We start from the raw sequence: 24,123 nt of genomic DNA, 5'->3' as shown, positions 1-24,123 counted from the left end.
AAGAACGGACTTGCAAAAGCTACAGACAGTGAAAAAATAAGAAGGGAAGTAAAAGGGGCGATGAGTCTATGAGAGATTATGTGTTAGAGGACATTTTACATAGATTTTACAGGTTTAAAGCTGCAGCTACTCCCAGGCCCTCTAAATTCCATATCCAGTGCAGCAAAACCTGGATTGTATCTCCTGTGCTCTTCTGAACACACAAACCACTAGAGGCCCAGGGCAGCAACACAGCATCACATACACTTGCCGCAGCTGCACATCCAGCCAAGGACACAATGTGCATCTGTTAACAAAACATCGAAGGAAACAGATTCTTGTAATATCCGGAGGGCATGTTCAGCAGTGAAGGGACAATGAAGTTCTGGGACAACCGTAGACTCAGCATTGTAGAGGACCTACATACAGAACAGGGTGGGGAACAGGAAAGCCCCAGGGAAATACATGCTCCAGTAAGAAAAGACCTACCTGTTGAGGCTGGTTGGCGTTAGAAAGAGGAATGACCATCCAGATGACATTAAGGTTAGTGAGAGCAGCGTTAGTGGTGAAGGTGCAGGGCAGCACTGCTGTCTGGCCTCGGGCAACCTGGATACTCCCTGAACTGACTGACACCTCCAGAGGACACACCAGACCTGGAAAGAGAAGGACACACAGTTCAAGCAATTCAGGAGGAGGGCATACAGGCATTGCAGGTGGCTCCATACACTTGCAGGTCACAACACAGTATCCCATTCCTACACAGCTGTACCCTACTACAGCAGGCTGAAAGGAATCCTATTCCTCGCTCACAGATCAGTCTGCTCTCATGCAGACCTTTTTTATAGACAGATGCACATATGTGGCCCTTTTAAGTGAGGGCACTCTTGTTTCAGAGCCTCTGAAAACAGCTGGGATTTTTTTGGCAACAGGCAAAGAGCCTTAAGAACAACCAAGCTGTGCCTAAGAGAAAGAGCTATGTTTTCAAACCCATCAATCTTAATGATACCCAACATCAGGGAAAGAGAAAAAGAAACTGCAATACTAACCAAGAAACACAGTTCTCCTCCCACTTCTATGCCTCATAAAGTCCAGCAAGACCCAAAGTATTTTAGCTATATTTTTGATTTAAAGGGTTAAAAGTCAAAATATTTTCCAGTCCAGGCATTTCTATTTAGCTGATGAAAAATTACTATTGCTAATGGAGGATCTCATAAAATCTCATTTATTTTCCAAAATTTCATTTGGATTCCACATAGACTGGACAAAGATGAAAGCCTGATGAGCCCCAGCTTCCCAGTACAGCAGCTCAAGGCTGCCATTTTAAGTCTGCAAGTCACACAGGGAACTATCTCTGTTCCTACCATGAAAATCCTGTTGAATGAAACTAACCAAGGGGTCTCCATCACCACTTTGAGTAGCACTAAAATGCTTTAAACCATTTTTCTCCACAAAATCAAAATATTGGTACAAAATGCTATGTCTCTGTATGACAGCTCACCATCTTCTTGTTCAAAGCATGTGGGAGGGTACTGGAGAAGAAAGCAAGGGTTTTTCAAGCTCTAAGGCAACAGCAGAGTATTGCTAACATCCAGGTGCTGTCTGCAGACCACCCTATTCTCTTGCTGAATCCAGGAAGGGCTGCCTGCAAAGTTTCTATCTTCTGCCAAGAGGCAGTGTTTTGCTGAAGGTGAAATGCTTCATGGGAATAGTTTTCTATCTGAACTGCCAAGAAACCAAACAGGCCAATGTCTGAGGAAAAGGTGAGTGTCTCCTACATGCTTTGTCTGCTGAGATCCTTCCCAGGCTGCCTAGTGTAGAAATGTAAAAATGTGTCACCAGAGCCTGGAAGTGCTGAGCTTCAGATGCTGCAAATCTGAAGATTCTAGACTCCTGAACAGCCTTCCATGTGTTCTGGTGTTTGAACTGACTGCTCCAGAGTTGCAGTACTCCAGAGCTTTGCAAATACTCAGCCACCTCCTCCAAACTTCCATTCCTTCCTCCACATCTCCTACCTCTAAAGCCCCAAGTAGTTCAGGGAGGCTCCAAAACGGTTCAGAACAGAGTCAGACAAAATTTCACTTTAATCTCTTCAAGTGAAATTCACAAGTTTCTTACTTTGTGGGAAAAAAAGCACCCTGAGTCTGACTTTCCTCGTTGTCTTGGGACATATTTAAAAATATGGACTGTTTTGGAAACTCCTAGGGGAACAGTTAATCTCCAATGCTAACATCTCAGAGAGTTAGGTGGCTGGATGAGAAACAGCTGGTGAAAGCTTAATCCATCAATCTCCTATGCAAGTCTGTCAGTAGCAAGCAGAAGTAAATAACTTGAAGAGCCGGTAATAAGCATGCATCACCTTTATCACAAGGCATCTGCCTTCCAGCTGTGTCTGTGGGCAACAGGCTTAGAATGGATTTAGACTCTTCATTTCCTTATGGCTGGCCAGGCAGTGGCAGTAGCCCAAAGGCCAGAAGTGATCCATGTCAATTTTGGAGATCTCTCTTGCTGAACGTGACTCTGACAAGGAATTGTCTTTTCTTCAGGCTGAAATTTGAAGGCTGTCTTGCCATGACTACACATCCAGTCTAGCATCATCCATGTGCTAACCGGTGTGCAGGGAGTCACAATGATTTGAACATCTATTGGATTGACCTCTCTCTCCAACATGGTGTTCTTTTGTTCTGTTATGTTCAGCATAGATTTAATGAGATCCTCTCCATGAGAGGAAGAGAAACTACTCATCCAATTTGGAACAGCACTATGTGTTTTTCAGCCTCATTCCTTATCCCTTCCACTTTCTGTTCCATGAAAAACCTACACATTCAAATTCTTGTCATTCAGAAAAAGTAATACTTAAGTGTGAGTGTTCCAATTTACTGGAAAAGTTAGACTTTGCAGTTTGCTTTGCAGGATTAGTTACATCAATCACTCAGTCATCAAGATGATGAGATTTTCATGTCTAATCACCCTCTTCCTACTCCTAATATTTATTATTAGTTGATTGTAAACATCCTGCAGAATAATAAAAACACTAAAATAGAACATACATAATTTATTCACTGTAAAAATAATTTTTTGCTACATTTGAGAACTTCCCAATTTACCCATGAGCAATTTTAAAAATGGAAGAAAACACATATTCCCTTTTCCCAGCCAGCACCCTACTCTTATGCTGCAACACCCCACAGCCCACATTATCTCCTTTTCCTTTCAAAGCACCACAGCATCCCTTTTAATTTGAATGCCATGAAGCAGGGAAGCACTGAGGAGGAGCTGAGGTCTCTGTTTGTTTCTCTTGTCAAGGGGAGCTGCTTTGAGCCTGGCCTGCAAGATGAGCACTCCCCCACACTGTCCCATCTCTGCCTTGTTAAACCACCAGGCAAGGCAGCTCCTCAGGCTTGCCTTTACCACACGCAGCCCAGGGCATGCCAGCTGCTCTTTGGCCCTTCTTTGGCTCTTTTGGGGTACAAGGCAGGTGGCACTTAAAGACTCGTTTTGTTAAGCTGAGTAGCACGTGCGGGGCTACAGAGGGGGAAAACACACACAGCCACTTCTGTCAAGGAGACACAAACAAGGCAAGAGGAAATGTAGGGAAAGTCCTCTTCCAGCAGCATGAGCAGGGAGGTAGGGTGGTGTGATAGCACAGCACTGGGTGGGCAGTTCTATAACATGATTTTATAACATGAATCCTTTCCCAGTGAGACAAAAGAGCAAAAACCAAACCCTCCTCAGAAGCTGCACCATCTCAAGATTACCAGAAAATGTAACACGTTTACACATGCACTTGTCCATCTATGCAAGTATTTTTGTGACTGCATTCTTCCACAACAACACCTGTTGCCCAAAACACAGATGGATGCACGTGAAGTCACATGCATTTAAAAACCTGTATGCCCAGAAAGACAACTGCTAGGAAAACTCAACCAAATTATTTGTGTTTAAACATTTCAAAACTAGGCATTGCAAAAATGTGGGTTTGTATTAATGCAAGAGGAGGGAGGCAGAGGAGAGAGGGGAAAAAGAGATTTAAAATTTAGCATATCTACTGGGATAAGGATTTTTCAATGCAGCCTAAGGAATGAGGACTCAAATTCCCCTGAGTAGATATAAATGCAAATATAGATATATGCACACACATACAGCCTACTAAGTCAAATTACACATAAGAGGTCAGAAAAATCAAGCAAAGGATGTTGTAAAAAGTCTCCTGCAAAGTTATACAATCCAGGTATTTTCTAAGCATTCAGAAGTTTAATGACTTCAGAGAGACAAAGAATCGATCACCACCAAGTCATCTCAGAATTGGATTACAATGGCCATTACACCCTCTCTTGTGACTGCAGTCTCCTCCTTACTTAGTAATTAAGCAAGCCTGTAAGCAGCATGCCCAGAGGATGAGCAGGGTACGCCACTGTCAGCAGAAAGAGGAACGGGCCTTTCCTGTACGTAGGACACTTTGATCTTAGCTTGATTCAGCAAACAGTGTTCTCCTTTGATCCTGAAGCAGCAAGCTCCCATCACTAATTAGAAGGGATGCTCCATTTTTCTGTCCCCTATCAGTGAACAAGTCAGCAGAAGAATGTTTTGGCTGCAGAGGCTCTTTCAGAATTTCTTCACATTTTCAGGATCAAGTAATTATTCTGGCAACTGATTTCATTTTTGATTGCTCATTGCTGCTGCTGCTTTTCCAAGTGGCACCTCAGCTCCTTCCCTGGTATCCATGAAGGAGTCTATGCAGGTAGTTTATACATCATAACACAAGCACATAGGACACAGTCCCACAACACACATTGCCCTCCCTGGTGGGTGTAAGGAGAAGTCACATTTTCTAGCTGCCCTAGAGGGGTTGCAAGCTTCACAGAGCCTTTAGAACATATCAGATACAGTGAAGCTGAAAGACATAGGCAAATCTTAGCACTTTGACTCATTCTAAGTTGGTAAAAAAACGTTCCCAGCTCCTACTCACTGCCACGCCTTTCTGCCAGAGATCACCAGCAGAATCAGCAGCTTTTGGCACTTTCTAGCAGCAAACTCCTGATACCCAAAGGCAAGAGACCAGAGTTCAGGCTCACTCTGCAGTTCTAGCAACCCAGGGAAGCAAATGGCCAGGGGAGGAAGGAGGGAAGAAGGTGTGAAAGGGATGAAAGAAACCCTCAGCTGTGTGCATTCTGCATCTCCAGACCTCAAGGGAAGATGTGTAGGAATGTGTGCCACTGTGGGGAAAATTAGAATAAAGCTTCAAGCTGATTCAGCTTGCATCTGAAACCCAGGGAATGTCTGGAATGGCTCCCGCCTGTCCCAGCGCAATTAGCAATCCTGTTGCCACATGCTGGGGAAGATACCTTTGGCAGTATGACATTTTGGGTCCCTTGTTAGAGAGGCAAAGATGAGGTCACACAGAAGTTTCAAGAACAGAGTAGAAACACAGTGTTCCATCTGGCAACCGCAGGCAGTGGAGGGAGAAACTGCAGAGCAGTCTTTTTCCTGAGATGAAAGGAAAAAACAAGTTGCTGTGCCTTTTGCCTGCCTCACATCTCTGAGTCTGGGACCAAAGCTACCTCCTGTGCTAAAGAAGAGAAATGTCTCCCACCCTGAGCTGAGGTACACTGTCAACCCAACACACTGAGCAGCAGCAAAACCTACAACCCAGGAAGGAGTGGCTCACAGCAGGAGGAGACGGGAACAGATGCAGGCAGTACATCTGCCATAGGACCTGCATCTGCAGCAAATACTCAAAAACCCCTGAAGGAGCCTGGCTTACAGTTGCAAACACAGAAAACATTGAAGCTATCCAGCGTGATATGACAGCACCCAAACTGCTCAACAAGATGCTTGAATACTGGCCTTGCCCATTCTCACCAGTGACTATTTATCCTGCTTCATTCTGGATGTGGTACAAATGCTAGTTCAGAGTCCATCTAGACAAACACAGTATTTACCCAGCCTAGTGCCTGGAGGCAGCTTGCAGTGAACTCCACCCTGCCTGGGGAACCAACATCACCAAGACTGCAATGGAGCACAGATCTGAATTTATGCCCAGCTATACAATTTCCAGTACACTAAGGGAATTCTACCATGGAAAAACTTCCAGGCTCCAAAGTCATTCTGCCGGGCAGACATTTGGGACGGATTCACACTGTCATAGTAGACTGCATCCTGGCTCCAAGGTGCCCTAGCACACATTTTCCTGGGAAGGATGCTTGGTAGAAACCTCCTTGGAACAATAATAGTGGGAGCAATGGAGTGAGGAAGGAAGGGCTCCAGCAAACAATAGCTTGCCTGCCAGCTCACAGCAAGAAGGCAAAGTTTGCTTCAGACATTGGTAGGGGGATTGGTTCTGTGTCCCAGTCTGAGGGCGCATGTTATACAAGTGGCTGACAGGTCTAGCAATGGGATAGTAACCTGTGGGGGACAATGGAACAGTGTATAAGTCAAAATAATTTCCAAATCTTTCCTTCCTACCTTGGCTGGCTCTGCAGGACAGACTGGAACAAGCAGCAGGAAAACAATCCCATCTAGCATAGTTTAGAGCAAGGTCTCTGTGACACAGGTATTAAAACTATACTGACACTGACTTTTCCTCTGAGGTGTTTCTAGTGTTAGAATTCCTGTTAAATACAGGTCAATAGGCACCTTTATCCCTGGAGAAACCATCAGACACAGCTGCTGGTATCAAATCATCCCCCCAGCATAGAGCCTCCCAAGGGAAAAGATCCATTTTACTCTAGTAAGAGTAATCTTGGGATTGCTGCCCAACCTGTGGGATATGCAGGCTAGCACTAATCCAGGGAGAAAACACAGTGTCAGGGTCTTGAAATTGAGTCCTGCAGTGTTCCTTGCCAAGAACTAGACTAGCTGTGAGGGACACTGGCTACCTCTGAAACTGTGCTGATCACACTGACCCTTCTTCCTTACCATTTATAACGTCATCTGAACTAGACAGAAAACCAACAGGGGAAAATTCCTGCTGACCAACTCCACTCTGGCCTCAGCTGCTGACCGGTGAGCAGAAGTCATTACCACCCCTGCCATCTTCTCTTTTGGAAATATGTCCTTCTCTGCAGGCCAGTTGGGAGGAGGATTTCAAACAAGTGACTGATTGGGATGACAAAGCGTATCTCCCTGTGCTGACCTCCTCAACCTGCAGCCACAGACAGGATGAAAAATGGACTTTATGACAAAAAAAAAAAAAAATGGCAGGAAAGCTTTCAGCTGCACATACTTCCAGAATGGTGTGAGTTCCCTTCCATATCCTTATCAGAGGAGCTGGATTAGCTCTTGCAGGGCTAGGAAAGAGGCTGTCATGACATACTGAGGAATTTGAGTCCTTCTCCATTTCTGCCACAGACTCACTGGATTCTGCTGAGCAAGCCAGACAGCTTCAGGTATCTTCAGAGGGTCCCCATTAGTGTGAGATCCTCATGTGCTCAGATTTAGACCTCAAGAGTGTGATTTGCTGAACTACTGAGCACTCAGACCTGCTAGGGAAATTGAGAGGGGCTGTGCCCTCCAGGTGGCAGAGTTCATGAAATGTTAAGCTCCCTGAGCACCTGAACTGTGCTTTTCCAACAGACCTTAATGCTTCTGTTTAATTAGTCACAGACTTGAAATGCAAAAGAAGTTTCTGAACAGTGAGAAGAATATGCTGTTAGAGCAGCTTCTTGGCATGTGCCAAATGGGAACAAGAACCCAAATCTGGTTTACAGATGCAGCGTCATGGGGCCGGTGACCCAAATGGTCCTTCCCAGTTCTGGACTCCTGCTGTGATCCCATTACAGGCTTCTCTTACGTGCTTTTATCAAGCTTTGCTGAAGCTGCCACGAGAGCTGCCACCTTTGCTGCTCCAGTAAGCTGGGATGGATGCCTTGCATCTACCTCTGCTGCCTTGAATGCAATATGTGTGCAAGTTAGAGGCAGAGAAACAACTGCATTGTATTATAGCATTATAAAAATACAAAGGAACATTGATAGGAACAAAAATAGCGTCTACAATGACATTAGCTAGGATAAAACTAATCAATGGCAGTGCTCTGGGCATGCATTAATCCCCTTTCCATGGTATAGTGTTGCACGATTAAGTACATTATGGGAAGTTTAACACTTCCCTCCGTTGCATGCGGCACTGGCTGGAAACAGAAACTGCTGCGATCTGAGCTGGCAGTCCTTGAATTCACAGCATTTGCAGAGGACTCAAGGAGCAGCTGCACTTTGGAGGTTGGGTTTTTTTTGCTGTAGCAGATGAGCAAGGCCAGAGGGGACTCGGGGGGGAACAGGAACTGAAGAGCTCACTCATTTCTCCCCTAAATTGAGAATGGAGGGGTGGATAAGGCTAATTCAGCCCACTCCGTGGGACCGTTTGGTGTCAGTTTTGTCCATCCCTGGCTGTGCTTAGAATCAGAGTCATCAATGACTCATACCCTGGGACTCAGGAGGGCAAATCAGGAACAGGCAATCTGTCTACAGAAGATGGCTGAAGGCCACACAAGGCAGGATACCCAAGGTACAAACAGAGTGGTGTGTCCTTGCAACAGGGTGCCAGCCATTTCCTTCTCTCCTCAGGTCCTTCAGAGATGCCTGAAACACTATTTTCCAAATAGCAGGCATGTCCTACTTATCTGTATAAGGAGGAAAGCAAAAGTTTAGCTGGGCACAGAAAGTTATCTCCCTATTCTTTGGCTTTTACAAAACAAAGATTGGCATACACAGTTCCTTTTCCTTCACCTCCCTACTCCTGTGATAGATCAGCTCTGGGGAATCCTGCTGCAGTAACTTAAGATGTTGTTATCCTCTGATGGTTGCCTTGTTGCTCAACACAAGGTTATTATCCCAAAGTCAGTGAAAGCAGAAAAGAACTTCACAGCTAGGCATTAAGCAGCATAACCTGCTGAGGAAGGTGTGGGGACATTCTAACTTCCTTTGCTGTGAGAGGGGAAAGCTGCATTGCAGACATACTGTCTTGTTCTGCTCACTGCTACAGTAGAGCCATCATCCTACAGTAATGGATGTCTAGGGATGGGAACATTTTAAGTGACCACAGCCAGTTACTTTAGATAAAGTGAATTGGGGATGAAAGCTTATCAAACGTTCATATAAGTACATTTAAGGTAAGAAGCTCAGCTTGAGTCTGCAAAAAGCCTGCAGCAACAGCTCTGAGCTGCAGACTTACCCATTCATCTAGCTAGGATGCCAACATAAACCTCCCACATCCCTCCTCTTAATTATCTAACTGTTTGTCACACCAGAAATGAAAATTCACCTTTTACACAAAGATTGATATCTATGTTTCTTGAAGGAGGGAAAAGGCATGGAGCTGACTGAGAGCAGTGAAGGTACACATTGGCTTAATTTTCCTGAAGCAGGTTGCAAAACCTCACTGAAGCCAGCTCTAAACATTTGGGAAGCTCCACCATGGCCAGCCCCTGTCTCTGAAAGCATCCCCAAGCATCCCTGTGGGTATCTTAATCACACCTGAGCCCATGCATGAAAAGCACAGGTTGAGTCTGCACAGAATGAATTGAGAGCTGCATGTGACATGCTTACCCCAGAGTGGGCATCTAATTAGAGCTCTTCCCAGGATCTGAAAGCAAAAATAGGCTTGAGTTCCCACCCTCCCTGGTCCCATTCCTTTGCTAGTATTCTCCCAGCACAGCCCAGTCAGCAGAGATGTGTCACGCTGCGGATCAGTGCCAAGTGCTGGCAACAGCACGTGACACTGCTGACACAGCGAAGTTGTCTCCTTGGGGAGAAGGTATCCACTGGTGCCTCTACAAGAGAAAGGTACCTGCTCCCAAGACTGGGGAACAGAGAGTCAGGGTTAGGAAGCTGAAATTAAAACATGTCGGCAAAGCTTTACTAAGACACTCACTTCTATTTTCTGTTTGCCGAGACATAAAAAATACATTAACAGCCCAGCAGCTTTGTAAATGATTTATGGTAGAAAGAATAAATTTCTTCCTTCTCTCCTGGCTAAAAAAAAAAAAATACAAAAAGATTGCAACAGTGATAAACTGCTTAATAAGGGAAAACAACTCAAGGTTTAAATATATTCAATGGTATATTGAGTGGGAAGGACAGAACCCATAAGGAATAAGATTAAAGTCCTGTGAGGGGAGCTGGCACAGGGAAAGGCAGGATGACTGGGTGAGCAGGCTGGAATATACAACTTGTGTGATGGGGAAAGGCAGCAGTGAGGAGTGCAGCTGCCAGACAACATCCTTGGGTCAAACTCCAGTGCAAACATCCCAACCTGTGGTTCAACCAAGAGCTTTTACCCAAAGCATCAAGAGCTATGTCCATCTTCCTCCAAAAAGAGGGAGAGCAGAGGGTGATAAACAAAAAAGGCACAGGGCTCGCCCTATTAAACACAGGCTGGGTGAAGATCCAGGAGCTTGCTGGATCTTGTCTCACCCACTATAGACACCACTGACATCATCTGGGAGTCCTCAAGGAAGTTCCCTGCAAGGTGAGGGTTAAGCTAAGCCAGACATAGTTCAGGTTGGAGAGGACAGCTTCAGGAAGGAGAGCTTTAGGGAGAGGACTGTAAGGCTGCAGTAGTAGAATGAGAGCTGGGGTTGGGGTTTAGGAAGTTCAGGGGACTGTGGGCAGTGGGGTTTGGGGACAGGAAATAAATTCCAAGAAATGGCTTCACTTCTCCAAGCCAAATGCAGGGGAGCTCCTCCAAATGCTTCTTGAGGCCATCTCATCTGTCTTTCCCTGTTACTGGGATATTCCAGCACCATCATCACCCCATGGTTGCTTATGTTGGCCTGTGGAGGATTATGGTGGTCTCATGCCTTAACAAAGGGGTATCTAATACACAAAATAACAAAATTAAATATTTTAAAATATTTAAATAATATAATTTAAAATATTTAAATATATTAAAATAAAAGCAACCCCCAAGGACTCAACCTCCCAAGCTCCTTCTGAGAAGAAAAGTTTTCATTAATAGACTGATCCTATTTTCCCTGAGGATGGGAGGGACTGTCACCAGGACAAGTATCAGATTTTTAAAGGATCCGGTCCAGCAAGCCATAAGTTTTGGCTAAGGCAATGCCACCAAGTTGGCTATCTGCTTTCCACAGCCACTTTGTGTCTCATGCATGAAATGCTCCCATCCTGTGGCGTGCACACACTTTGCAAGTGGAAGGATACTTGGCCAATGTTTGTTGTTCACCACACATTTGAGCTCCCTTAAAAATTTTCGTGCTCTGTGACCTGAGTCCTGCTTCACCAAAGTTGCCACTTGCACGGCTATCAGGAGCCCACCTGCAGCCAGGGCTGCTCAGCCACATACAAGTCAGTGGAAATATATTTAAAAATATATGTTTAAAAATGTTTAAGTATCTTGCCAAACTGGGGTTTATAAAACGCTTTTGTAGCTTGTTCACAAGAGAGAGAGCCTTTAAGGCTTAAGAATGTGGAAAATCACCGTGAAACTTCCCTGTCTGCAAATAAGACTGATTAAAGCAGTCTCTCAAAGCAGTTGGACTGAAACTAGTTTACATGGGCATATTCAAAGATATTAGACTTCCATATCTTAAACTTCATTAATCCCAAACTATTTTGGATTTAAAATTATTAAAATTATTAAGATCAAGCAAACAGAAAGGAAACAAAAAAGGGAGGCTTTTTTTCATTTAAATTGTAAAGAAAAGAAAACCCAAATTTGTCTTTTTCTCTGGCAAATGCCAGGCCAGTAATTGAATGTTTCAGATTATGAGTTGAGCTGTCTAGAAAAGGTTGTAAAAGGACAATTTTCCACTGGGAAAAGAAGAGTTTTCATTAAAATCAAAGTCAGCTGTTAGAATATCAACTTTGATGACATTTTCAGTGAGTGAAGACAAAGTGAATTGCTTTGACTTCTCCATTTAATTATAGTAATATTGGTACACTTCAGTTCAATAAGGTAAGAACACTTTATTTCAATCCATTTAAACTTTTGCCATATATTTAGGTATTACATAAATTCTGACTTTGCATAATTTTATGCAGTACCAGTGCAGTGAATACACACAGGCATACTTAAAATGCTGTGGCCTTTCAACAACATGTCAATAGTCTCTTTTCCCAGTGGAAATTTACCCTGATTTTTGGTCCTTCCATTACAAGACCTGATTTCTCACTATGATGTGAAATGAAACAGAGAGGGTACATTAGGACTTTCCTGGAATAAACATCCAGTTTGTTACCTGCTTTAGCTACAAACTCCATCACAATCTTCTCACGGGAGCAAACAGAGTGCTGGAGCTGTAGATGTTTCCATGTGAAGTTTGGTCCCCATGTGGCTCAAGGGGAGAGTGTCAGGCACAGAGACTTCCACACAAAAGCCACAGCAACACCTCTTTTTAAGCACTTTGCAGTCCTTTCCCAGAAGGAGAGTCACTCCATGCTCCCTGTCCTCTGGAAGTGCAATCTTTCCAATCTGCCGACACCGAAACCCAAAGCTCTGGTGCAAGTGTTGCTGACTATAAATCAGTTCCCTACACTCCAGCCATTCAGGCTAATCATTCCCATGCTGTATGTTGGAATGCAGGACCAACAGATGAAATGTACACAGCCAGATTAATATAAATCTGTTATCCATCTGTTATGTGTCCTTTTGGCATGTGCCAGCACAGGGTGCAAAGAGAAACACATCCCAGAGCTGAGAGGCTCTCCCTGCTCATCATGTACCCGGAGCTGAAGCATCTGCAGCTCGCAGCATCCAAGCCAAGATCACTGAGCCTGACTTTTCCCAAATGCTATGCACTTCCCCTCCAGCCAATGCCAGCCCCCCAGCACTCTAGCTGCATATACAGCATCAAAAGTTGCACTGGTAGCTCCAAAACATGCCAGGAAGGAATGCAGAGTCTCCATTTTGCAGTGAGGAAAGCCAAGATGGAGCAAGGATATAACTCACGCAAACACCATGCAGCAGGTCAATGGCAAGACAGGAACAGGACTTTAGAACCAGATTCATGGGCCTTGCTCTGCCTATTAATCACTCTCTCCACCACTGTACCAAGCATTAGTATTGATTTCAAATTAACACACACATATATCTTATCAAGGAAAAAAAAGAATAACCAAGGAGGTTCACTATGTTCAGCTCCATTGGAGGCCGACATGATTCTTAGAGCAAACATTTTCTGCAAGCAGCCTTGGCCCAAAGCATTCCAGGCTGGGAGGCACAAAGCAGGCACTCTCAAGGAACTACCAAATGCTTATAAAATGCTCCAAGCCTCTTGAGCAGCTTTTCAAAAAGCACAGAGTACAATCATAACAAGCTTGAAATGCAGAAGGAGACTTTGTGAATGCAGATGCTCCTGTTACTGTACCTGACAATGCACCTTCCCCCTTAACACCTATTTTCTGATGCCAAGATCTGAGAGTTAACCCCAGATGACCAAGCCTCACAGTGCCATCTGATTTTATGCTTGCCCTCTCTTTTTCCCTTCCCATGATGTCCTGAATTCCCTTTTACAACTGCTGCTAACTTCTGCAAACATAAAACTGCTACAAGCATCCCTTGTCTTTTAGAGAAAAAGTCTCAGGAAAATATTTTGCAAATTTTCCCTCTGTAGCAGATGCAAGAAGCTGCTTATGCCCAAGCAGCAAGGTACACAACTGCTCTGAACTAACATTTTTTTCTGCACAGCTGGCTCAGTTTTTCACACAGATGTTGTTTCTCCTGCCAGGTCCAAGAGCACCCAGAGCAGCATTAATATGAAAGAGCCCGATTGGACACTGGTTTAACAACAAGTTGAAAATTCCCCAAGCACAGCCTGTGTGTTGGGTTTTCCCCTTCCTTTGTTTTTGTTTTTTTCTGGTTTTTAGTTTGCTTTTTGTTTTTGTTTTGTTTTTTAATGCACCCAGCAGGGAGAAAAAGAAAAAAAAAGAAAGGTAAAATAGAACAAAAACATAAGAAGCCACTGAAGAAAGTCGTAGCCTTTTAGGGGTAAATTCCCTTTCTGAAATTTGAAACACACGTTAATCTTTAATGTTAAACCATGGATTAAAAATTAATTCAAAAATCTCACAGTTTGGAACATTTACAAGTCCACTGCATTATTAAAAGCTCAGATCAGTGCTACTCTGCATAAAGAAGTCTCCCCAAACTCTTTCTTTTCTCTTAGAAAAGAGCAGGTACTCACTGCTCTCCCCAGGTATCCTTAAAACTCAGGGAAACCTACTTGTGGTTCCCAAGAGCTGGGAAAGGCTGAGCCCTCAAATCTACTTACTTTTTTGTGCTCCTTTTTGTTTGCCCAGAGGGGGAACCAAGGGACCAGGCAGCGTGTGCAGAGGTGTTGCAGTTTCCACAAGTATTTTTGGAGGCACAGCTCTCTTACCAGCTGCTGCCTTAGAGCTCTGCAGGAGGCTGAGCAGGAGGTTTCCATCTCTAGAGTCTGTGCTACCACGTCGTTTACCATAAGGGGTAAAACTTTCTATTTAAGCATCACTGTTTTTAACAGCTGCCTCAGCACAGCTACGCTAGCAATTACCATCACAAAACAGCCTCTCTCCTACGCTCTTTTCTGCACTCTCAGGCTCGTTTCTGTCCAAATCCTCCACCTGAGACCATCCTCAGGAGGCTGCCTTCACCTGCAGCCAGCTGGGTCTGTGCCAGATGAACCACGCTGCCAGCCGAGGTGAGCGCTGCCCACGCACCTCCTGGGCGAGGAAGCTCCACGGGCAGCCAGCACAACTCTTGGAGGGGACTGTCCCCCTCAGGGAGGTGCTGATGCCTCTCTGACCCTCCAGATGCTGTCAGAGGAGAGGACATCGCATCTGCAGTCAGGACTGCTACCTGCTGTGTGATAGGTACCGTGTGAGAATGAATAGGCTGCGCTGCCCCACATGTGGGCACCCCCAATATCACCGGGCTCTGGGTGAAAATGAAGCAATCTGTTGCTAGCTTTAAATCAGTGCTTGTATTCAGGGAGAAGAATAAATAAAATTTTTAAAAAAATGCACAGAATGGTTTAAGCACCTACAAATCGCACTTATCTCTCCCTTGTTTATCATAACTTTTCCTGCCATAGTTGCTAATGGAAATAATAATAATCACGTAATAGAATCATGTTTTGGCTTCTTTCCCAGATTCTCTCCTTGTTCACCAGGCAGTGAAGCCATTGTATTGCCAAAAGTTCACAGAGACCTGGTTTCACAGGAGAAGTGCCACCAAGGAAGGTTTTGACAGCTTCTCATGGAAGCTGAGAAAGCAGAAGAGTAAAGGAGGAGAGCCCCTGACTTGGGGACAGAGGAGTGATAGGCAGGAAGATAAAATAGTGGCAATTCTCTGCTATATTTGCCAACAGTGGAAAGCAAAGAAAACAACAATTATGAATGAACAGGCAATTCAGCATACAAACAGTCCTGCTCAGGATGCCGACGTGTTCTCCCAGGAGGATCTGAGCACCCTCGGGACCCAGGGGAGGCAAGGAAAAATAAGCCCAGGTGAGGTGCCTATGCTTGTGCAGAGCCAGACATGAACCTTCATTCTCTGGCTTGGTAGTTCATCTTCCAAATCATCTCTCCTCCCATAAATTCAGTATTCTACTTTTATACTCATGTGCCCATCAAGTCAGATTACAATTAAAACTCTGCAAGTATGGCAAAATATATTCATGAACATCTGTTTGAATAATAAGCCTGAATTTGCTTCGACAGTATTCATCCGACCTGCTTTCCTTGCCTTCTGCAAGTGCTCACACCAGCTTTCTCCGGTTCAAAAATGACAATGACAATGGAGAAGCTGCTGCACACCCTCACATAAACACAAAGATGATTTTTCCTGGTGGACGAGGGGTTTCCAACCTCTGGTGCACAGGCCTTTCAAGGGCTGCAGGCTGCTTCTCAGATTCCATAAAAAACAGCGAAGTAAAAATCAGCCTAAAGTCAGAAAGCTAAAACTTACTTCATCAAAGTCCAGTCTGCCAGTGAAAGATGTGTATGTGGGTTTGAATCTTTGGCTCTGCAGTTTACACCTGCTGGGAGAAGAGGGGTAGTCACTCATGCTGAGGCCATACCTGCTCCTGTGGCTGGTTGCTCCCAGAGGTGCAGGTAAGTATCCCTCTCACTCCTCATCCCTCTGCCTCCCACTCAGACCTGCCAGTGGAACTGCTGGTGTAATAGCTCTCTCTCCCACACAGTTCTGGCAAAAAGATCCTGGTTAATGGGTAAGAGCAATTTCTTTTCTATCATAGGTCACACTGAGAGGACCAGGCTAAAGAACAGAATGCAGACAGCCACACTGACAACCTGAGCTGAGGGTAACCTCTGTCAGGGGAAGGGGAGCAGGGACAGCCTCTGACCTCTCCATCCACCTCAGCAGCTGTCCCAGCAGTACATCTGACTGCCTGACTCCTTTTGTCTGGCTGTGAATTGGGGCAGTGTCCCCTCATCCCACAAGTGCTTTGTGCTGCTTGGGCATGGGGTATTGAGGGAAAGCAGGAGAAAAAACAGAGAGACCAATGGAAGAAGCAGAAACCATACCTCGAGGCCTGGATGCAGGTTGAAAGCAATAAATACTCAAAGCAATAGGTTGCAAGCTAGAATATGACCCTGGGGAAAACATTTGTTGAAGGGCAGAGAGGAATAAATGCAACAGTGTACAGTTGACGGCTACTTATGGAGGTAAATCAGCATGGCTTAAGACACACACCCCACAGAGACACATGGAAAGGCTGCCCACCAGAGGCTCCTGCAAGGGCCCCATATCTCCACAGATAATTTGCTTATCTCTAAGCAGGAGTGGAATGGCTAAAAAACAATACAGCAGGATAACAGTAGTCTCTGAGCAGGAGGAACCAAGAGTTTGAGAAAGACGTTGAGTAAATCCTAGAACCACAGAAGCTCAGAAGAAGTTGTCTTTTGATGCTGCCACAGGAATGTTTGTTGAAACACAGGCCACAGAGAAGGAATTCAGCTCTAATGACAAAATGCTATTGTGGGAGGTTGTGTTGTGCTGAGACTGGCACAAGGCTGTTGCACATCTAGGGATGACTTCCATCAAAGGAACAGCTTTTTAGAACTGCTTTCCCAGCTGTCATTATAGCACAACCTACTGATACGTATTTCTGTACCCAACTTACAAAAAGGTGAAATCTTCTCCAGGCTCTAGGAAGCAATACAACACTTCTGCTAGGCTGGAAGACAGCATTGCTCCAGATAGCACATACAACAATAATCCATAACCACAGAGGACAAATGAAGAAGATATAGCTGCCTTTGGAAATCGGAAATATATGAAATGAAACCAAGCTTCTGTTAGTCTTTTGGCAAGAACATCCCTGGCTCAACATAATTAAATGAGTTTGGTTCATACTTTTTCTTCTAATCAATCAAGAAGAATGGTGGTGCTGCTGCCACATCCCCATTGCATCTAAAATGAAACACCAAGAATGGAGGTGTGGGATGGGGGGTGGAGGGAAGGCAGTGTGCAAGCTCCCTGCCATGACACTACCTTCCTCCCCAGTGCACTAGAGCTGACAAGGCCATGCAGCACCAATGTGGTGTTTTGCATCCTCTGAGAAGTGAAAAACAGGAGGTGGCAGAGTGGTTTCCCCCCTGCTTTCTGGATGCTTGGGTTTCTGACAGATTTCTCTGTGAAGGGCTACCCAAAAGCTCCATGGAACTGGAGTGTCAAACGTGAACGTTCAGCACTTAATTTGTGGTGCAAATCCTGTCAAACTCGATTGCGTCTCTTTGCCCCTCCAAGGCATCCCAGGCTCTCTCCACTTCTGCAGGGGGATGAGGCTTTAAGGAATGACCAACTGTTAAAGCAAGCCTGCAGACTGGCAGGATGCACAGCATATGCTCCAGAGCCAGGCATGCCCTCTCCTCCCGTCCGCCAGCTCCGCATACGCACACAGAGTGGTCAGCTGGGAATACACCCCAGGAGGCCTAATTAATGAACATATTTGAAAGCTCCAGGCATCACCACGCTGGAAGAAATGAGTGATAACATTAGCATCTGAGCACGAGCTGTTTGGATTGAGTGATAAAGGAGATGGGGCTGGAGGCACTGCCTGGGAAGCATCCCAAAAGCACAGGATCCTCTGCAGGGCTCTGCCATATTCATCTGTACCAAGCACAAAGGTACCAGTAGGAAAGGAGTCTTCTAATAATGAGAGATCAGGCAGGATTAAGTAGGAACTCAAAAAGCACAGCAGAAGCTTCTTTCTGCTCCCTGTGAAAGGAGAAAGTGATAATCGTGGAAGAAGGAAGGTAGGAAATGAGATAGAGATAGGGAGATACATCAAAGGGACAGAAAAGAAACAGAAGAAAAATAGATAGAGAAACGCTAAAAGATAAATGTAGTATGCTTTTAATTTGCATGATAAAAATAGTTCTCTTTTCCCCACCAATCATCTTTATTAGCAACAAAATTTGCAGCGAGATCTCTGACTAGCTATCTAGCTGTGACAACAGCAAAGCTCTGTAACAAACTGCTCCATGGAGGCTGCAAAAACTCTGTCTCAGGCAGTTTTAAATGCAGGGCATAGGGCTGACTGAGACTTAGCCTGCTAGTTTGCTAAGCACCTCACAGACCAGAATCATGATGCCTGAACTTCTGGCCCACATTCCACTCTTATTTATGTGTCTGAACGAAATCACTGAGTTTCTACTATTAATTAGAATTTATCTACATAGTGCTCACCTGTGTCCCCGACCACAGTTCACATATCACTGGCCTAAAAAGGTGACCCAAGATCTCAAGCTTCTTCATGCTTCAGCTGTAGGGGCAGTCTCCAGGAGATGTGAAGGAGGTCACAGAAAAAAAAAAAAAGTGTAGGAAGTCCACTTTCCCCAGGGACCTACAGCTTGTTCAGCAATAGTGCATGTGTTGTATGTAACCATGCTGGAAGGGACAACCACCCAGTGCTTCCAAAATCCCTTCTCAGCCCAGCATCCACACCAACATACAACACTGAGCCTGAGAGAGAGCACATCAGGCTGTGAACTCTGTCAAGTCAGGTCTTGGCTATAAACAAGGAAGTCAGTGGCAACACCCTGGGCAGGGGAAGAGACTGGTAGGAGGCAGCTCTTCTTTCACACCTCCTTCACAACACTCCAGGGACAAGATACATGCGAAAAGATTCCTTGTTGAAGGGCTTCTTTCTCAGAATATATGCTGCAACCCAAATTCCAACCAGTTGCCCAATCATGGGGCCTGAGGCAAGACACAGGAAAGCCACTGCTATTAAGAGGATGGAAAGAGCAGGGGATGACACTGCTTTGTCAGACAGAGAAAAAGCATGGCTAAGAAAGCTCCTGCCAAGAAAAACATGTACCAGCTCCCCACATTTCTGAGATATAGGCCAGCTCCAAACCCATAAGTATCTGTCCTCAGCAGACACAGCATGTGTCTGTACTAGGTTTAGTCCAAGTAGCATGTTGAAACCAGCAAGAATGCCATGCTGGAAAGGACATTTTGTACTTTCCTGATGGCAGCTCACAGCAAGATCTGTGCTACTGCAGTCCCTCTGACTCTTACTCATGTTGAACAAAATAGAAGCAGCAATGTTATCACACCCTCCTTTGCCCAGACAGACAAAATCCCTACATACACTGGTTCAGTACTATAATCTCAACCAGTAGGTATCAAAGCCCCAGCTCCCAAACAGGAGCAATAGAGCTCCTCGTCTGTGGGGCTGCTGTCCAAGGTACACATCTCTCACAGGTTTATTGGATCCCTATCTCCCTCTTGCTGGCAGGAAGTCAAGGCACAGGTATTTGTGATCATGCTAATTCAGTATTTCTCCCTCACTGGCCAGTTTGGACACGGCCTTCAGGGAAGTCTTATGAACACTTTTTGGTTGTAAGTCCAGTGCTCAAGCCCAGATCTTTTGAAGGTGTTGTCCCAGACCACCAAGGGTTCACACTATAGTACAGGTTGTGAGATCAGCTCTAGAAATGCACTGGGAAAAAGGACCTGCAAAGGACCTCCAGGACACAGCCAGCAGATACCACCACCCACCCTGGCAGCCACACTTAGCTGGCAGGTGGGTCACATTGGCTAGGGAAATACAGGAGGCAGGCCAAGCAGGGATGGGATGCACCAACCTAAACGGGGTTCACATGTCCTCAAATAGCTGAATGCACTTCCTCGTGTGTTTATATAAACAGCACTGTCTCCTTTGGATCCTCCTCTAAAACACACTGAAGAGAACCAGGGGTGAGTTCTCACCTTTTCTTCAGTGCAGTGTTCTAGCATAAGGGAACTGAGAAGGGGAACTGGCACAAGGACATATCTTCCCGTTGAACAGATAATGCACTGAGATCTCTGTGGCCAAAACATTCTGTTCCTATTTGGGGCAAGTACTGCTGCACCCTTAGGCAGCAACCTTATGTTCTCCTCACGCCTCCTTCTCTCTCAAAAAAACTCAAATTCTCCTGTAAAAACATCTACCAATTTCTTTCTAAGACAGCCTTTACTTCACCCATGAAAACATAAAAAGAAGCTGAGCTCTGATAACCACTGCATCCTTCCCTTTATTCTCATCCTTTCTCTTAGCACAATTTGAAGAGTAATGACCTGAACCAACCCCATCTTAAGACAATGGGTGTCTGTGTACTGGCTTCAATGGAATGTGGATTAACATGGGATTGCAAAATCTCCAAAATTAATGCAGCTGTAATGCTGTTAAAATAATGGCTCAGAGGTCAGTAGATCCTTGAATTGAAATGTTTTCCTTGAAATTAAGCAAGCTACACCACATATCCTGCACTGCCTATGATTATACCTTCGTACAGAGAATGAAATAGGGTACTGCACATCTGAGAACAAAACCCAGGAATACAGAAGTCTGTGCGTGCAGACAAATACTAAGAGTAGATAGCAGTCTCTATCTTCTTTCTTTATCTCCCAGTTGGTACTGATAGTTTGTTCACCACAATGCCTTTTGTTCTTGTGCTTTTCTTGAAAAATTCATAAAACAAAAATGTTAGAAGAAAACAGTGCATGTAGAACAAAAACTCCTCTGACAACCGTAATTCTACAATAAAAGAGCTCAGAGAGCAACAAATTTGGCCTCAGCCTTGGCTTCATGTAGTCATGGAATGCCATTTTTTGAGCCTCCTTTCCAATTCACCAGAGGCCAGGCAAAGAAGCAACAAGATGTTGAGCAGTGTGCCACTAACAGCAACAACTTCTTTCAGAGCTCCTTTCCCTGTACAGGTAACGTCCTTGTGTGTATAATTTTTCCAGCTGTCCAAAGAGAAACTGAACTGCCTGGCTCCAGTTTTAACCACAACACCCCTTAAATTGTGACTGCTGACAATTATGGATGCACATCTTTGGACAAGAGATGACAGCCGGTGTCTGAGTACCTGCAGTTTCTGCTGAAGGCAGTGAGTGTTGGAGTATTCCTTTCTCCAGTCACTGTCATAATGCCATGATAATGTCATATGGATGGAATCAAAGGGAAAAGCAGACAGACACAATTTCCACTAGTTGTTCATCTTTTGAAAAATGACTGTTTTCCCCAGAACTTCCCTGGGAAATCCTGGCTACATTTATTTTGGCTGGGGTACAAGGCTATTTTTAGGGAAATAAATAAACAGCTGAATACCCATTTTTAATTTTCATTTAGGTCTAGGATTTATATTTTATTTGTTAATTTTCCTTTAATCTCCTTGTCCTTCATTACTCCCTAGCATTCACAGCAGGGGAGATGAGAGTTGCAGGGAGGAGGGTGAGGAATAGGATCCAGTGGGAGCAGTGATGAGGAAGGTACTGAAAGGGGGAAGAGAGTGAGGGGAAAGAGTATTGTTGACAGCATCTGATCCTCCGATTAATGTATTTCTAAGCAGATTAACCAAATCCCAACTGCTCTGTGCCAGGTCTCTTCTCTAAGCTTCTCTCTCCCGCATGTAAACAAAAAAGACATTTCCTCTGAGAAGACAACCAACATACTGACCAGAACTCTGGCAGGCTCCTCGCCCTCATGTAGCCCAACACTGTGGGGCACAGAAGAAGGGGGAAAGTACAGGTCTATGGGAAAAGTATGGGTTTATGGGGTAAAGTCTACTTGTAAGCATATTTTGTGCCTTTTTTTTTTTTTTTTTTTCTTCACCTCCTCGGGGCTCTGCGTGACTCCTGACTTATCCATCTCCAGGAAGGGTGTGAAGGATGCCATGATTTGGGAAGATGAAGACAGAATGGCTTCTGTTCTCAGAGTCACACGAGAACTCATGATCTCATTATATTCTGCTTGTGCATAGCTGCTCTCCATGGCATCCACAATGGGAGGAAGCGAGAAAGGTTGGTCAGAACAACCCAAAAAGATGAACAACTAAATACAATCTACTTCTTCCTGCCCTGCCAGACAAAAAGCTTCACTCTGACTCCCTAAAGGAAAGAAATACTTCCATTTCTACCCAGATTTTTGGAACATTTCAGAGTCAGGAGTTGACCTGTAACCCTGTATCACTATCCCTGTTTCAAGAGACTGGGAAACTGAACATGGGCAGAGACTTTTCTGAGGTCATAAGGCAGGTCAGTGGTACAGCCCCATTCTCATGAGCTGAGTTACAGGCATTTTTACAGGTCACAGTGTCAGCCTTGGCTGAATAGGTCTTCTCTAATGAGCCTCTAAATTTAGCCTCCAAGTTTATTTGTTCTCAGATCTTGTGCAGTAACTCCTTCACCAGACATTCTCCAGCCTTGCTGCCCGAGGCAGGTTTGCCATCTCTGGTAGCAGCAGTCACAGAGGCTGTGGGACATTTCTGCCTGCCCAACATGCTGATGGAGCTCAGACATCACCACGCCTGTTTTTAAGCAGGATACTGTTGCCAATCTGTCCTGAAGTGGAGCTTGGAAGGATGGAAAAACCTCCTGCCTCTTCTCCCCTTTTACAGCCACTCAGCGTTTCAACCAAGGTTTCCTCTTAGGTCTCTGCCTTCTCCTGAGCAGCAAGTGGCTGAAACACTCACAGACCTCCACCACCCACTTTGTGTTAGAAGTACTCCTGTTAAAAAGGGATTGTTTTCTATATCTCCTAGCAGGGAAGGAGAGCAGCTCTTGTAGTGAGCAGTCAACACAGCACAGTGCACGAAGCCACTCAGAAAGCAGAGGAATTCCCATTTGCTCAGCTGCCTGTCTTGCCCTGCTCAAGCCATGGTGAGCACTTTTAAATTTTAGTAAAGAAATGTGTAAACCAAAATGCTGGCTTTGCTACACAGTGACTGCAACATAAATTGACCCTGAGAAAGCTCCACGACACACAACTTTAAAATGAGACATTTCAGATCTGATAGTAATGTAGAGCATGTTGTTTTCCTTTTGATGCCTTTTCATTAAGAAAATCACCAGAAATTCCTGTGCTGCAAATGGAAGTGGGGGTTGTGACTAAACAAGAATATACAGTGCCAGTTAAGGATGCAGGGAAGAGATAAGGGCAAGGGGAAAAAAAAAAGCAAATGAATTTATGTTGCCTAAGGCATTGAAGAGAATAAGAAGGGATTTACAAATTCATCAGGAGGAGAAACAGCACCAGAAAGAAGGTGGGTTCATTAATAAGTGAGGATGAGGATGAAATGAATAGTTCAGAAATGGCTGAACAGCTTTTTTAAATCTGTCTCTAGCCGTAAGAATAAAGAGAGGAATTTTGGACTAGAAAAGAGGGGGGAAAAAACAAGTTTAAAAAAAGCAGAAGCAAAAAGAACTTGAAGAATTATATGTCCATAAATGAAATAAAGCAAGAAACATCCTAGAACTTAATCCAGAAAAGACAGAGACATTTTGTAAAAGCATTTTTCACATCAACAGAACTAATACAGGGCTGAACATTAGGCAATCTATACATATAAGCACCTGCATAAATGTATGCAGGATCAGGAGCCCAATTTGTTATGGTGAGGCATTGACAAACGTATTATCCCAGTGACAAATAATCTGACAATTTACATTGAGCTAGGGAGGTTCCACAATACCAGCCAAAAAGCAAATATAATAAAGATTTTCAATGAAGAATAGAGCCAGAAATATTTAATTCTAAGTCAATGTCTAGCCTTACTGAAATAATTAAACAAATATGTAGGGTCATTAAGAATCTAAAGAATAAAATCACATGAAATATACAAGTTAAAATCTTTTGATTTTTAATACACATAAACAATTATCACACAGAGGAAAGGCAGTGAAGAGAATTTGAAGCT

The 24,123-nt window shown here is 44.4% G+C and overlaps 1 protein-coding gene across 6 annotated transcripts in view; it reads right to left on the bottom strand.

The window, feature by feature from the left end:
• The window catches only part of IGSF11 (immunoglobulin superfamily member 11), a 103,718-nt gene that overhangs the window by 6,826 nt on the left and 72,769 nt on the right, over positions 1-24,123 (bottom strand). For 5 of the 6 annotated variants that reach the window (XM_088052024.1, XM_088052026.1, XM_088052028.1 and 2 more), the window contains exon 2: positions 469-632. In XM_088052024.1, the coding sequence (XP_087908150.1) occupies positions 469-632 (164 nt within the window). Of the gene's footprint in view, positions 1-468; positions 633-14,201; positions 14,365-24,123 lie in introns of those variants that run through there. The other variant, XM_088052029.1, reaches the window with a different exon arrangement.

Source organism: Pseudopodoces humilis, chromosome 2 (assembly GCF_049639895.1).
Source record: "Pseudopodoces humilis isolate 2021_Gansu_Grassland_sample_001 chromosome 2, ASM4963989v1, whole genome shotgun sequence".
Classification (NCBI taxonomy): domain Eukaryota; kingdom Metazoa; phylum Chordata; class Aves; order Passeriformes; family Paridae; genus Pseudopodoces; species Pseudopodoces humilis.
The sequence above is the reverse complement of the archived record's forward strand: the minus strand, read 5'-3'. Positions and strand labels throughout refer to the sequence as shown.